This window comes from Seriola lalandi, unplaced genomic scaffold (genome assembly GCF_002814215.2).
Source record: "Seriola lalandi dorsalis isolate HSWRI2012SDOR001 ecotype SW California unplaced genomic scaffold, Sedor1 jcf7180002054767, whole genome shotgun sequence".
Lineage (NCBI taxonomy): Eukaryota > Metazoa > Chordata > Actinopteri > Carangiformes > Carangidae > Seriola > Seriola lalandi.
This window is the reverse complement of record NW_019525320.1, coordinates 2059369-2076107: the sequence shown is the minus strand read 5'-3', so window position 1 is coordinate 2076107 and position 16739 is coordinate 2059369. Positions and strand designations below refer to the sequence as shown.

Genomic DNA, 16739 nt, shown 5'->3' with positions numbered 1-16739 from the left:
CTTTCAGCTCTTGGCTTCAAGTGACCAAAAAAAGCCTCCAGGATATGCTTTTTATATGCAAACATGCACGCGCTTCTGCGTGCACACACAGCAACAGGCACTCCATGGAGACACCATCTGTAAATCATCAGCGAGTGAGAATCTTTTTCTCACAGTGATAAATGTGGCTCAGTAGCAGAGAAGGGAGAGGACTTCTGAATGAGACATATCACATTTTTCAAACGACAGGTGTGCTCGCTATTTCCAGTGGTGACACACTCACGAAAGTAAAGGTGAAAGTAGCAAAGTTAAAGTAGCGAAACCACAAAGTAAAAGTAGCAAATGATGAGCATATGTACACATTTACTGTTAGCAAAATGTTATGTATTAAATGAAAAGTAAAAGTACTCATTATGCAAAATGCCCCCATCGAAAGTGTTAATTATCTCTGCCTCCGGTTATGTTTTCACCCGTGTCAGTTTATTTGTCAGCAGGATTACGCAAAAAACACTAAACCAGATTTGCACTGAACGTGGAGGAGAGGGCATGAGCCAAGGAAGAGCTGCATCATTTATTATGATTTTCTTTTTCTCTGAAATCTGATGTATGTTGTTTGACATTGGCCTTGGCAGAGGTCTGCGCTCTCAGAGTACCCCTCTAGTTGAATTATAGTTATGGATGAATTAATGTGTAAAAGCAGCATGTTGTGACAGTATTAGCTATCTGAACTACTTTATTTACTGCTGGAGAGTTTGAGCTGCAACAGCATCACATTCAGTAAGATGATCACGTTTCATATGAGAAATCTTAATCTGCAAGGTAACTAGTCACAACAGCTGTTGGAAATTGTAATTAAGGAAAAAATTAGGTTTCCCTCTGGAATGCATAAAACAGAGATAAGTAAAGAAAAGTACAAGTACCTCAAAATTATAGTACTTGAGTACGTAGTCACTTTACAGCACTCATTGCAAATACATCAAATCAGAAGGAGTTTGTGACAATCACCTGAATAAAACTTCTGCACTGAAGTATATCCTGCAAAGTCAGGTGTGACAGTCCATGTGTGTTGAATATTATGTAATTTGCCCCTGTGTAATTTGGTTTTCAGCATATACAGTATGTGAACAACCTCATCGTTTGACTATGAAAATGAACTTCATTTCATTTTCAAACAAGAAAGTAACACTCTTCACCTCATCTGTGTTCAGTGTGTGTGTTCTGTTACTCTGTGTGTGTGAGGGGACTTTTTAGATGTTACTGATTAACAGGGCTGTGAAAAGTGGCAGTTTTTCAGCGCATGCTTACTTTGCATACACTTTTGCCTTTTGTGTGTTTGTGTGTGTGTGTGTTTGTGAGTGTGTGTGTGTGCGTGTGTTTGCGTGTGTTTGTGAGTGTGTGTGTTTGTGAGTGTGTTTGTGATTGTGTGTGCGTGTGTGTGTGCGTGTGTGTGCGTGTGTGTGTGTGCGTGTGTGCGTGTGTTTGTGAGTGTGTGTTTGTGAGTGTGTGTGTGTTTGTGATTGTGTGTGCGTGTGTGTGTGTGTGTGTGCGTGTGTGTGTGTGTGTGCTTGCTTCAGTTTATAAGCACATCTGTATTTGCTTTGCTGATATGCCCTACAGAGTATGCCTTTGTTCTTATGGCTAGATAAACAGATAGATAAATATATATACAGACAGACAGACAAAATGTATCAAATATTCAGAAAATATTTTCTGATTTATTTAATCTAAAAAAAAAAAAGAAGATATTTTAACACAAACATAATGTTTACACCATCTGTAAATCTGTCAGATGATCTTACATCTGCTAGATATCCTCAAAACAGAAAAAACAGAAAACCACAACTGTATTTTAAAAATGATTTAAGTTCTACTTATAAAGTAGATTATGTCACAACCTTTTAGATTTACATACTTTTTAAAGCCATCTGACTATTCACACCTCACCTATGCCTGGAGTTTGCATCCTCGTGTCAGTATCATTTCCGGTTCACCCCTCATACATGCAAACTCCATTATGGCTCTGTATCTACAGAAAGCTCAGTGTTTCATCTTCTGGCTTTTCAAATACTCAGTATTCATTTGTTTCCACATGTCAGAATTAGAATCAATAGAAAGGACATTAAAGGGACATCCACAGCAATTTTCTCTGAATATCCATTGCTTATTCGATTTCTGTGCTTATGTACACAAGCCATCATGCTTCCTACACTGTATTAGAGTCTCCTTGCAGGCCTCTCAGCGTCTTCTCGTCAAACCGATATGTGAGCTTCCTCTTCACCTTCTGAATCTCGCCGGTGCGGGAGTAGTTCCTCAGTGCCCGCGCCATCTTCTGGTAGGTCATGGGCTTGCGATTCCCCTTTCGTCGGCCCCACAGCTGCGCCAGGCGCTCCTTGTTTTGGGAGGAGAACTGAAAGGTGCCAGCAGAGGACTGGACCCACCAGATGCAACTTCGCATTGATGGCGTCTGAAGCATCTCAAACAGGAACTGGAACAACCGCTCCTTCCTCTTTCCTGCCGAGGAGGAAGGGGATGTAAATAAAAATACGAGGTGACAATGATTCATGTGCTTACGTGTGTGAACAATCATTTGTTTCCCTCCAGCTGTGTCTCGTTCAAGTTCAGGATTGTTGAGAGTTGTGTGTTATATGTGTATGTCTTAATACCTGACAGTGGGGCAAGAGGCAGGATGTCTCTGTCCTCCCTGCCTCCCCTGTCGGATGATGGCGATGGTGAATCTTGGTATTCCTGGTACTGGGAGCTACTGGACTGCGAGTCTGAGTCAATGTATGCAGGTGCCTCATAGGAAAATGCTACGTGGTCCTAGAGCAAACACATAAAACATATAAAATGTTAATAATTCACAGTTGTAACCATCCTCATAAATCATGGATAAAGCCAGTCAAATATCTTAAAATGCTGAAATGTGTCGCACGCAGTGACGTGTTGTAGCACTCAGCTATGAAAGAAGTAATTAAGCTTTATTTTACGAAGAGATTGAGGTTCTTGAACTCACCCATTGGTTGTCATGGGAACTAGGCCAGGCTAGAGGTGGGGCTTGCTCTTCATATTCCTTGTTTGGAGTGTGAGAGCCACAGTGCCACTCATATGCATGCTGGCCTGACCAGCTGTTCTCTACGGAGAAACGGGCCAAACATACAGTCAGGTAAAAGATGTAGAAATATATATAAGCGCCTACACTGTCGGTCATCATCACACTAACCTATGATCCTGGTGCCCTGGTGGGAGTGTGTGTGCGTTTGTTGCCCCATGGTGCTCAGAGGTGATGCGGGTATGTGTGCGGGCTGGACCTCCAGTGAATGCTCCTGCAGGTACTCCTCGATGACCTCCAGGTCCACCTCGGGGCAGGAGGAGGGAGCCACTCCGTTCCAGGCCCCCCGAACTCCACTCAGCCTTATCTCAGTCACATAGGCCATCTGACAGAAACAAAGCAGGACAACAGCTGTCAGAAATCATACACACCCGGGCTTTGACCTTGGCATGTGTGTTGTTTGCGATGCTGTCGGGCCTGGAACATTTTGTATGATGGGTGGCATTTATCTTGTGTCAGTCATGGCCTGAGGTGTTGTTATTATCAGACCACGAACCCTCTGTTTTCTTTCCGGATAACCCATTGTTGTTTTGTGGTGGTGCACTGTTGGTGCTGTGGTGCATCACACATGTACAGTGAATAATGCTGCTGGGAGATGTGAAAATTTTAAATGAGCTTCAACTTGTCTATCAATCTTCCACTTTCTACATGATGTTAAAAAAGCACAGATGTAATATGTAATATGACTTATATATATATAAGTCATATTACATATTAAATATATATTATATATATATATATATATATATATATATAAATATATATATATATAATATATATAGCATACTTTTGTTAAAACACACACTAATAACTTTTACATGCTGCAGTGAACTCTATGATGTTTAACCTGATCACAGCTTTTCGTTGTAGTGTTTGTGCCTTGGAAATGAGCCAAGCCAAGTTTGACTGGCAAATTTATGCAAGTGTTTATGTAACATTCAGGCGACAACGTTGTGTGGTTTAGCTGATATTCTTACAAATAACCTTTTACCTCCACCTTCACTATTTTTTTTAGAGCAGACTATTAGTGAGACAGTTTTCTTTGGAAATCATGGACAGACTTGAGGAGCCTCCCTTAAAATAAAAATAATGTCAGACTCACCGTCTCCATTTCTGCCAACATACTTAAACGTCAATCTGTAAAGAGAAAACACCCTCATTAGACACCAGAATCAAAGCTCATAATTCACAACATGAACAGAGAAGTGAAAGAAGTTGTCACACATACTTCTCTAACTCATCAGACGCTGACAGATGGTCATATGACAGCAGCACACGCTGCACAGAACCTGAGTGAATGAACACAATGAAGAGGACAGCTGTACCTTGTTAGGTCCGAGGTGTACTCCTGTGTCTGCTACAGTGAAGTAGTATCCTCAGGCAGTAGAGGGTGGAGACATGAGACTGTGAATGCTCACCTGTATGATGACCTGGACCTCACCTCTCTTATATAGTCGTTTTTTGGCCAAGCCCCTTTGTACAAGGGTGGGAGTGGTTTACAAAGTAAAGGGTATTTCTGGCTATTGTTTCTGAATATATAGTGTATTTTTCTTATTCAAAAAAGAGCTACCGTAAGCTAATATTGCTATTATTATGAAAGAAACAAATACACATTCATCAGCAGGGTTTTAGGTAAAAAGGAGGTGAACTTGTTTTCTTGACAGATTTTCAGTGTGACTTTCAGCGAATGCTTTTACCTCGTGGAGTTTTATGTCATGGAATCAAAACCTGTGGTGTATCTGTGGTTTCTTATCATTTCAAATGACACAACAGAGGCTCAGCGCTATGGAAGATAATCATGTGGCTTTATATTTGTGGCTTTACAATGCTGTTGGAATCTAATACAAAGCACCTTTTGCAGTAAGACAGATGGTGATATTCGAATACAGGGAGTGGGGAAAGATGGGATGAAGAGGCGAGTGGAGGATGTGGGAGTAATGGTTATTCCTAAGTATGTGGTTTGAATAAATATGTGGTAAAATCTAAAATGTGTACTAAAAAATTATAACATGCTCACATATTTAACATCAAGTTTCCCCATGTGTGGGGAAATGTTTGTCAGAGTACCCAGCTGACAAATACTCTCAAGATTTTCATAAATTTCACAATGATATACTGGTCGGTCACACCAGGAAAAATGTGACTGAGTGAGAAACGTGTTTATGTTTATGTTCGGGAATGAAATGTTCCACAAGACAAAATGAGGACTGTGTTTGTCTTTCCGGCAGCAATAATCTAACTCACTTTAGCCCCTCTAGTTATCATTGATAGGCATTATAAACATTTAATAACACATTATAATGAAGTTGTAAGGAGATATAAGGTCATTTTAGGTGTGTATTACTATATAGTGTACATTTTCAACATATGACTTATCAATATATATTTTAAACAATTACAACTGAATAACATGTTGACAACTACATTAAGAGACACTTACATCTGCTAAAAACATGTTATAAACCATTTATTAAATATATATATAGTGCTTTTAATGCTACATAGGGGTGTTCAATTAAAATTATATCACTAGGCCCCCTGTGTCCCCCCTCCAGCTTTACTTACACCGTTAACGCAGGCTTATTTATCATCAGCTATGCTTGGCATGCCAGGGCTTATACTCATATACATCAGTGAATAAAAATCATATACTTCTTGTGTCCCTCCCCCTGAAAACCTTCCCAGGATCAATTCTGTGAACATACCTGTAGCTCTGATATACAGTGTGTTTTAATCAACTTCCTAATTAAAGGGAAGGCTGCTATGTCAAAATGTCATTGTGCCCCATAAGCAATTGCGGTTAAGCAAACAATCACAGGTATTGCATTACACCACAGCTAAGGAATATATGATGTCATTCATAGCTCACTTTCAATATATGCTGCATTGTTTCTCGCGGGTGAGCATGTTCCTTTTTGTTGATGTGCAACATGTGTCTTGTAGCGGAGCGACTTCCCCAAAACCGCTCTAGGTCAGAAACACACAGGCTCTAATAGTGAAGTAGCAGAGATTCTGTAGCGTAATACAACTGACTCACAGAGTCTGGCCCTCATGTTAAATGAACTAAACCAATTCAGAAAACTTCTACAACAGTGCTCAAAGGAAGGGTGACCAGTCAGGAATAAGTTATGAATGAGCTGGAATCACAAAGACATTTACATCAGGCCAACCACAAACTCTAATTGTTCATACTGTAGGTGTGAACGGGAACGGGTCATTGACTGCTGATCCCCTGTGGAGGGATGAAACATTTATGTTGACTGATATAATTTAACCCCAAGCAGATATGAATATTATTTAAAAAATACCTTTGAGACAGGTATTTATGGCCTGATCAGCAGTATTCTAATAAATCCTAATGGAGTGCCAGCAGCCTGTGACTTCCTTGGAAATGGATATAATATATGAAGTGTACATAATGGGAGAGGCAGAGTGTATTTACAACCTGTCTTTTATTCCTGGGCGATCATCTCAACATGATAAAAACTCAAACTCTGCTTACAAAAATGACATTACTAACGTTGCAAATTGTCAAGGTTTAGTGTAGCAATTCACCACGATGAAATATTACTACAGGCCCTTACACTGTAAATCTGTCAGAGTACACAAAGAAATATTGGAGGGTCATGGAAGGTCAGCATATCAAAGTGCATCTGCATTTATGTTTACACACACACACACACACACACACACACGGACAGACACGAACACATCTACAGTCGTACAGACATATGTATGTGCATGTTTTAATATTTAAGTATTTTGATTCTGGTTTGATTGATACATCTGATCATGAACTTATTGCCTCACGCCGGTTGTTTGTTTATGTGACTTTACAGTCGGCTGCGGTTCTTACAGTGGAGTCACCAGCACTCAGACAAACCTGTTGAGCAGGGTGAAGAAATAGCTTCCGTGAAACATAACAAGCGATTCCCGTACTTTATGCGCATGATGTCATACATTCTTTTTGACCCTCAGGATCCTAACTGTATATGTAAAACAGATGAAAGCAAATCAATACATCAGAAATAAAACTGGAGAACACCTTAATCTTTATTTTGTGGTGACACATCAGGTGCCTAAAATTTGCCTAGAGGGGAGATCTTACCATCCTCCACCCCCTCCATCAACATCTACCATAATTCTCTTTTACTGGCTTATTATCGGCTTTGTAAGTGTAACCTCTTTGACATGCACATGTACACAAACAGTATGCACACTGTATACGAATCTATAAGCCTATGTATTTGTCATTCAATAATTTGCCTGTGAAGCTCAGACAAGCAGCATATTTTACATAACTTGTCAAAGGATCCATTATTTTGAATATTTTATGCATTTTTTATTCATCAAAACATCATTTGTCTTGACCGCATTATAGCTAAATAATATCAGTACCAATACAAGTCCTAATTCCAATCCACTACCATACGCACGTGGTACCAGTAGAAATGTCAATTCTAATTCCAATACCACGTCTGTATAAAGCCTGAGTGGTCCTTTAAGTGTGAGACTGATTATTGCAGTGCACATGTGAGAAGACCACAAACTGTTTCTAATACTTCTTATTACTACTAAGTTAGTAGTAATAAGAAGTATTAGAAACAGTTCATGGTGGAGGTGGAAAGTAACGAAATACATTTACTCACGTTACTGTATTGAATACTTTTTTTGTGTATTTTGTATTTTTTAAGTACAATTTAAAATCGGTATTTTCTATTTTACTTGATTACGTTTTTACTCAAGTATTGTACTTAGTTACTTTATAAATCCTTTCCGTTACTGAGTAAAAATAACAATTCAACCTACAGGGGAAAAATACGCGCCAGAACCATTGACAGTAAACCAATGGCCAGAACCAACAGTGACTAACTTTACAAAACAACTAACTTTAAGTTGCTACTTAAACTGAACAAGAAGTTCAGTTGTTGTGAAGTTGTTGTTTTTGCACTTACATTTGTTACACTTGTTCTTTAATTAAAAACAAAATAGTTTTGGATTTCTGACCCCTTGTCCTATTTTTACTACCATCACACCCCACACAAAGAAAGTAACTAAGTAACTTTTACTTAAAGTACATTTCAAATGAACTACTTTTTACTTTTACTTGAGTACATTTTCAGATGAGTACTTTTACTTCTATTTGAATAATATTTCATCAAAGTATTGGTACTTTTACTTGAATACAATATTTTTGTACTTTTTCCACCTCTGCTACTAACTTACAAACTACTATTACTACTCTAATTCTTCTTTATTGATACATGTATGTACAGATCAAAGAGAAAGTCTCTGTGTTACACTTACATTACATAAAAAATTTGACATCAAAGAAATAGATATTATCAATTTATTCTTTTCATTGATTTTCTTAATTCAGCGTGAGTCTAGGTTATAGTCTTAAATTAAGTTAAGGCTGCCTTGTGCTAACTTCAAACTATTTGAACTATTACAAAAAATTAGAAAAAAATCTACACATAGATGAATTAAATTCAGTTTGATTTTAAAACTAAAACATATGTTTAAGATTATGTTGCAGACTACAGTTAGGTGAGACTAGGAAAGGGTTTGTGTGGTTTAAGGAGCCGTTTGACACTTTGTGAAATACGATTATTTGCTTTCTTGCTGAGAAAGGTAGAAAAAAATCTAACTGCCAGCACCTCACCTACAAAGTCTTATAACTAATATATTATAACTTATTTGTTCAATAATCAATAGCTGAAGTGTAAGAATGATGTTTCATAGTTTTACAGGAGATTATGTGCTGGAATATATTTTGGCCAGGAGTCTCCAGTTTTGCAGCCGGCTGCTCGAGGTAGCTTCAAATTTACCCTTCAGATATGAGAGTGTGCATCTTCTCATCTCACTCTCAGTGGGAAATCAGCATATTTCCCAAGGTGATGAACTATATTATTAAGATCAGGGCAAAAATCTGGAAGGGAATGCCATCTCTATCCATAACAAAACAAATACAGGTAATAAAAATGGTGGCAGTAGTGGAAGACAGAGGCAGATGTTACAAAGAGACAAAGATAGGAATCTGGCCGAGCTGCCCAAAGTCCATCCCAAGTGGTAGTAGCAATACCAGGGGTTGTAGAGGTACAGAAGTAGTAGTAATACTAACTACAGTAGCACTTGTAATAATTTTGGGGGTAGTGGTGCCAGTAGTATAGAAATAGTAGAAGAAGCAGCAACAGTAGTTATTATTTGTCAAAACATAATGACACTTCTCAAGAGCTTTATAAAAAAGGACTTGATAAACGTGTTCGGAAAAACCCTCAGCATTCAATGAAATAGGTGACAGTTAGGATTCCTATAACTCAGCTTGCACCTGGAGGATTCAGACAAGGTGATAAGGCCAGAGAGACATTGGACCCTTGCAGTCAGAAACAGATGGAGGCAGGTGAAACTTGAGAGCCGTCACCTCATCACGGCATGTATACATATTACGCTTATCTGACTTGTGTTTTTGGAGCTGCCATAAAAAATGTTGTATGTTGTAAGAACGAGTGGGGAAATCTGAGCTAAAAATACAAGTTTGCATCTAAAAATAAACTGGATTCACGGGGGTGGGTGAGGGTAAGATTTCAGGAAAATATGTGGCAATAGGTGCCAAACAATACTAGAGACTTAAGATCACACTATTTCTTTAACAAATGAAGCACTGCTACTCACATAGTATATTATATAATATATTATTTCTCTATATGAACCTCTTGACAAAGTATTTACCGGCCATAGAGAAGTGACTACTGTCATTTTATTGCTATTACTGCAATTTTTAATTACATTTGAATATTTTTTTATGTTGCAGGGAATGTCCAACAGTGTCCGTGCGTGTATGTATGTGTGTTTGTGTGTGTGTTTGTGTGTGTGTGTGTGTGTGTGTGTGTGTGTGTGTGTGTGTGTGTGTAAGAGAGAGTGAGAGATTTGATCAGCTGTTTGCCTGCAGTACGTCTGAGTCACTTGGGATGTTTAACGGTCACAGAGTGGCAGGTGAAATGAAAACTACACACCCATAACTACACACATGCACCTATGCACATTGCTGACCATTAGTGTGTGAAGTGTTGCAGCACTTAAGAAAGGGTTTTTTTCTGGCTTATCAACTCAGTCATCATCTGCCGATGAGTAAGGTGCTGTGTGTGTGTGTGTGTGTGTGTGTTTGTGTCTGTGTGTGTGTGTATATGTGTGTGTGTCCAGGTGTAGTGGGTTTACAGTTATAGCCAAACCCCCTAGATTAGTGAACATACGCAAATCTCAAATACACATGCAGGTTACTGGGAATTCCCCTAACGCCTAGACACAACGGTGTGCGTGCATGTGTGTGTTGGGGCGTGTGTGCATGTTTGTGTGTATGTGTGTGTCAAGTGATAAGTGACAAAGCCATAGCCCCCCCCCCCCGCCCCACGAGGGAACACCAACATGTTCTATACACAGTGGAATTATTGAACTGAGTAACATGTTAACATTTCAGCCAACATTTCACATATTTGGTTGAATCGTGTTACATTTCGCTGCGTTGCAGAGTTAAACACAGTAATTTCTTTATTACATTATGTATCTGTGTGGGTCTGATGGTAAAGCTAATGATGATTTGAATGATTTCTAAGCAGCAACGGTTAAAAAAAAAAAACAAAAAGAAAAAAACTCTGTTTGATGTTCATACCCATGGGCAGGGCCCCAGTGGAGGCAAGGTGAGTCAGGTGAGCAATCTGGCAGGTGAGGAGGCAGTTGGACATGCCGTGGCGCTTGCATACGTACTGTGTGTCAGAGACGTGAGCTGGTATGCAAAACCTGAGGTTGACCCCCAACATCACAACCTCCACCGCCTCTCTATTGCTCTCACACGCTTCTGTCTCCCTTTCTTTTTCTGTACTTTCACTGTCTCTGCATTTCCACTGTAAATATTTAACCTATTCATTTGCTCATTTAATATGTTTGGTTCCAAGTTGTAAACTTCATCACTTTAGTTTTATATTTTTTTATGCGTTTGTGCAAGTTGCAATTTATATATTTAATATAAATTTTATATATTGCAGCATGCACATAAATGTATGTCATTTGCAAATGGTCACTAACAAGTGATCCTGATTCAGGAGAATAATATACATCACTCATATGGGAATGCTGGAGATAAGAAATAAGGATTGGGAACTGGTGGGACTTTGCATTCCCACGGAACACTGTTTGTGTCCTCCAGTAGGCAGTCCTGCAATCTGTGGTCTCAATAAACACTCATAAACCACACAGACACACACACGCACACAAACCCACGGGCCTTATCGGAATAACACATAAACTCGAGTGCGAAGACTGTACATAAATCATCTGCTTTCATAGCGAGATAAGCAGAGACAAAGAGAGCCTACAAGCGAGAGAGTGAAATTTTATCTCCGCTGCGAAGGCTTAAATAAAACATCTCCAAGAGATTTTCCATCTTGCTTCCAAAGAACACAATAAAAGGGCCTGAGGGTCTTTGATGAGCTATTTTGAAACCAGTCCCTGTTGCACAGACGAAAGCCCACACACCCCTCTGTACAGCTTGACCAGATCACTGTGTATCCTCCTGCTGGAGGCCCACACCTCCACTCCGCAGCTGTTGTCATGAAGGGAGGGTAGACGAAAACAATAGCTGTCTTTTCTATCAACCTCCCACATCTGAACTTGCTGCCTCATTAGCAACAAACTCACAAGTAACATCTGTCCGTTGTCCCGCTTTGCATGGTATATGAAAGCAATGGTGCTTGAACTATGATGTTAACATTACAGAATAAAATGTTTTGCTGTCCTCTGCCCTTTAAATGCAGTAAATGATACTGATACTATAACATGAAAAAAAAAAACATGATCTACTACTGTGTGAGGTCATAAACACAAGTAATTCTGACCCAGTCAGTCAGTTCCCAACAGAAAAACACTGTAGCTAGTGTTATGTTTGTACTTTGTTCTACTGTAACAGCCTTGATAGAGACAAACAACAAAACAAACAAGCAACAATTGACTGATTTTGAATTTAAAAACAAACTTTGAGCTATTCAATAAAGCTGGCATGCTAATATGCTCACACTAACGATGCGAACATACAGGTGTTTAGCATTCATCCGCCGTGTTTACCATCTTAGTTTAGCTTGTAAGCATGCGAACATTTTGTGCAAGATTTCATGGCAAACTATCCAATAGATTGTCACAACATTTCACCCTGTACAGGTGCTAGAACAAAAACAATCGGGATCAGCAAAGTCATTAGGATTCTCACCTGGGAGCCACAAATTACTGTAAACTATTTCATGGCAGTTCATCCAACAGTTGTTAAAATATTTCAGTCTGAACCAACATTATAGGCCAACTCAACATTATCGTTACCTAGGACCATACTGCTAACATGCCTTAAAATCATGTAGTGCAAACAGAACATGAAAAGATTATATGCAAAATGCATCAATTCAAATTCATCCCACGATAACTTTTCTTCCCTTTATGCCTCTTTTTCAAGAACCTGTGATTATCTTGGAAGTGCTTGGGAGCTGATTTTGGTAACCTCTTCGCTGCGCCATTCCCAGCATTAGAAGCATTAGAGTGGTAGGAATTTCAGATGTTGCCTAAAGACATTCCTGTAGTCATCAGGCAACTCCCCTCTGAAAAAGTACATTCTGCTTCTAGCATAGTACTCGCTGTTGTCATGAACTCATGAGGGAAGAGGAAAGTTTTTATGTTGTTATGGTTGGTTTGAGCAACTTCCATGCTCAGTATTATAAGAAAATTGTAGAAATGAAGAAAGATATCAAAAATTAAATTCACAATATAAAGAAATGAATAAAGCAATAACAATTGAAAACAAGAGAAAGTCAACACCTGAAAGAACTCCTACCATAAAGTTACAAAAATTCCTTCAAAAGCTCATTAATGAAAGTGCTAATGTCCCTCAATTAGGCCTTGTACACTATACAATGCTCTGCTCCGGAATATGCTCAGAATATAAGATGTCTAAGATGTTTAGTGTTGCTTTCGAGTCTTTCGTGTTAAGTCAATTACTTCATGTTTTTGTCAAACTGTCTAAAATCCTCAAATTGACCGCTTAAGTCTGACATTGGTTCACGTCTCTGACCTACGAGGTCTCATTCAAAGAAGAGATAAAACATAAAGTCTTGGGAAATAGTCATGAGAAAAGGAAGGAAAAATTCCAAAAAGGACATATTACAACAATGCACTCAACAGTTTTATTTGATTCACGTTAAATCCATGGAAACTACTTCCAGTAGGGGTTTTTCATGCTGTGCTTTCTGCACATTTAGGAGTGTCCAATGGAGTCAGGATACCTGTGTCAGTAAATGTGCATCACTTTATGGTTAGCTTGGCTGCCCTTGAGAGAGCTTGTGATGTCATGACAGGGGAAAGGCTTCCTCTTTCCACAGAAGACCATAACACTGTCTGAATGACTATTGGATGTTCACTTCTCCTTTGCTGAAATCTTCATTGGCCGGTGGTCAGCAGAATGAATGAAAGCGCAGTGTGTGTTCGTGGGAATGTGAGTTCCTGTGGTTTGAATTTTTGTGCTGGATTTGCAGTCGCTGAGTTATTGCGTCAGAAGAGTAACTACAGTTCTTATAAAGCATGTTAACCTGTCTTGGACTTTTTCGTGTTCAAGTCTTTTACAACACTGAATCTCAGTGGCTTAAAGTGATTTGATTTGATTTATCATTATTAACTCCTTAATACTGAAGAGTAAACTTGTATTAAAGAATACCCTTTTAAAACGTGTTGATTTACTGCAAAGTATGTGTGAAGTTTCGCTGTCAAAATTTCACACGTACCTGTTGCAATCTGATGGACGGGAACCGGAAAGGGGCTCTCTGTCTGAGTGACAACTTCTGTGTATGATGCTAATGAATACATCTTGAAGTATTCCTAAGAAAAGACCCTAATCACACTGCATGAGAAAATGCCTCCTCAGCAGAAAGAGAAAACCTTCAGACTAAAGGGAAAGAGATATTAGAGCAAAGGAAAATCACAGGTGTGGACACCAACTAATGTCTATCTAACCTGCCATAGTGGTAAACTTAGGCAACTTTTCTTGTCTCCAGTAATAAATATAACTTGACTGAATCAGCATATTTAAGGCAGATAACACTACTAATATTTAGGAGTTAAACTCATTTATTCTATATATTTTCACATAAATACGAAACATGTTTTGATGAGGATCCCTAAAGTTGTGACCACAACATATACTGACAGAGTTGAAAAATAAACTTGGCAGTATTTGCTTGTGAAATGATTATGCAACGGTAACAAACAAATGCCATATTTGGCATTTCTGCACCGCAATGTCTGCTTACTCATCTGCCACCTGATACACAGATACTGATAAATCTAAAGCAAGCTGAAGCTGAATCATCTGCTGATTACTGGCCCGATGACTTATTGGTTGGGGTCTATAAAAAGTTCAGCTTGACTGTAAATTGGATCAGTAATCTAACAGTTACGTGGACATAACAGTAGATCATGTATATTTGGGAGGAAGTAAACTATCTGTAGTTCCCAGTTCATTGTTTAGAGTCACTATTAACAGTATTACTACTGTATTACTACTCTATTACCTGACCACTTGACTCGACTAATCACTGCACTTTTCCCCCGTAAATCATGACAGTGTGACAGTGAGTCCGCATGCACAATAGCAGGACCTGAAAATGAAGCAGCAACTGTAATGGAATTAAGTGATCATTGATTTTACTATTTACACCTCTGACAAAATCCTATCCATGAAAAAGGCACATTGGCTTTTTACCAAGTGTCTCTCATCATCAGATCTGGTGGCGTGTGTTTTACTGAGCCCACATGAGCACTCGAATTTGCAACTTGGAGTCGCTCTCACACACGCAGTGACTTGAAATTTGACTTGAGACTTGTCCTCAAAAGACTTGAAACTTGACTCGAACTCAAGATTTGAGACTTGTGAGCAATTTTATTACCTAAGCCAAGGTTATGTCTTCAATTATGACTGTTTGTTTTTGTTTGTCAGCAGGATTACGCAAAAAAGTAGTCCACTGATTTGCACCAAACTTGGTGGAGGGATGGGGCATGGGGCAGGGAAGAGCATATTACATTTTGGGGCAGATCTGGATCTGGATCATTTACTATGACTTTGAACTGTTTTCTATGAAGTCTGGTGTATGTCAGGCATGGAGTGGCTAATCGGAAGGCACAAAGATTTCTGTTGGGCCAGACCAGTTCTTGGGCCCCGCGGGCGAGAGACAGCAAGAGGGAGAGAGATAGATATCGCAGTATCGTGGTGGTCAGCCCAGTGGAGCAGACTGTGCGGCCCACTCTGGTTCTGTGTCCCTGTCTCCCCAGCAAACAATGTTTGGTTCGGTCCTGCTCGGCCACAGACAGGAGCAGAGCAGCACAGTGAGTTCAGGACCACAGCTGACAGTGAGTCCAGTACAGAATAAGCAGTAGGCAGAAGACAATAGGAACCTAGTCTGAGTTTATTTAGCAGGATAATGTTGTGTAGCTTCGTTTTCTGCAGTTGTTTGAGCAGAAATTCTAACACGCTAATTAAAGTACTCGATGTCTGTGTGATTAGATCACAACTAGAATTTTATTATAGAAAGATCCAAAGAAAGGAGAAGAACTGCTGAAATGATCATATGACTTGTTGTTGTATTAACTGCTGTACTGTCCAGTCTGAATTCTAATCTCATACTCTCTATAGACACTAACTTTTACAGAGGAAAAGTGAAAAAAGAACCACAGTTTAATGTGCCGGCTGTTCTGTTTCTTCTATTTGTTCAGTTTCTAATGTACTTTACAAGTCAGCGAATCATTACATATTGTAGATTATAAAGCAAAGTATATTGGTTTTATGTAAATAAGCTAATTCGATGCTGAAGTCTAAAGCAACCTAGCCAAATTGAAATTAGATTTTTTTAGCCCTACATGGCCAGCGCTAGCATTAACAGCTATTTACTTATCACTCTTATCAGCCATTGCTGCATTTATAATACAAGAGGTTATAATACACCCTCTGAGCAACGCTGACTCACTATTGGAAAGTGACAAGACAGTCAGACCGTGCCCGGGGGTTAGCTGGTTAGGCGGTGGAAAAATTTAAATTTGCTCATCTTCATCTCTTATTGGTCTACCACGCAAATTGGCTATAAAACTGGCACATGCGTGACTCACATTCACTGGTGACTCAGATTGTATGGTGATAATCTCCACAAAGTACACATTTAGATCTTCATACTGACTTAAAAAGAATAGCACTATAGTTTTAGTTTGTTTTCAGTTTACACATTGCAGTTAGAAGTGCGTGAAAAGAAATGCGAGAACACGTGTTTTTGTACTTTTGTACTCTGTACTTGGTTGGATATACTGCACGTTTTCCGTAAATTCTTATAATCTCACCAACTAAGTACATATAGAAACGATCTCAGATGGCAGAGACTTTAGACTTATCTCATGAGAGTTCAGAGAGCTGCTGCACCTATCAGTGTCCAATGGGACTGTATTTCCTGTGAATTCAGCTGCATATTCATTTGCCGACATTCATGAAGAATATGAATCTTAACTTGTGCCAAAATCTTGAAAGCTCAATACTATGGGAGTTTTAACAGTTCAGTGTATTTTGGATCTTACAGTGAGA

The 16739-nt window shown here is 39.1% G+C and overlaps 1 protein-coding gene across 3 annotated transcripts; it reads right to left on the bottom strand.

Moving 5' to 3' along the window:
* Positions 1 to 1665: 1665 nt before the first annotated feature.
* On the bottom strand, positions 1666 to 5113 carry LOC111669011 (uncharacterized). 3 transcript variants are annotated; one of them, XM_023425226.2, is made up of 6 exons: positions 4414 to 5113; positions 4191 to 4225; positions 3200 to 3413; positions 2993 to 3111; positions 2643 to 2799; positions 1666 to 2490 (listed from the first exon to the last, which is right to left on the bottom strand). In XM_023425226.2, exons 2-6 carry the CDS (start codon positions 4209 to 4211, stop codon positions 2183 to 2185), a joined length of 819 nt encoding a protein of 272 aa, XP_023280994.1. In that variant the 5' UTR covers positions 4212 to 4225; positions 4414 to 5113; the 3' UTR covers positions 1666 to 2182. The 3 variants fall into 3 exon arrangements, with proteins under 3 accessions (XP_023280994.1, XP_023280995.1, XP_087035129.1); XM_023425227.2 differs by lacking the exon at positions 4414 to 5113 and adding an exon at positions 4317 to 4378; XM_087179003.1 differs by lacking the exons at positions 4191 to 4225; positions 4414 to 5113 and adding an exon at positions 3585 to 3780.
* Positions 5114 to 16739: the final 11626 nt, after the last annotated feature.

Excerpts from the sequence above, each read along its gene's own strand:
- LOC111669011 (XM_087179003.1), bottom strand. The coding sequence starts at position 3,611 with ATGGGTTATCCGGAAAGAAAACAGAGG. Across the intron at positions 3,414-3,584 it reads ATCCGGAAAGAAAACAGAGG|ATGGCCTATGTGACTGAGAT; the intron begins GTTCGTGGTCTG and ends TGTTTCTGTCAG. Across the intron at positions 2,800-2,992 it reads GTTCCCATGACAACCAATGG|GACCACGTAGCATTTTCCTA; the intron begins GTGAGTTCAAGA and ends TGTTTGCTCTAG.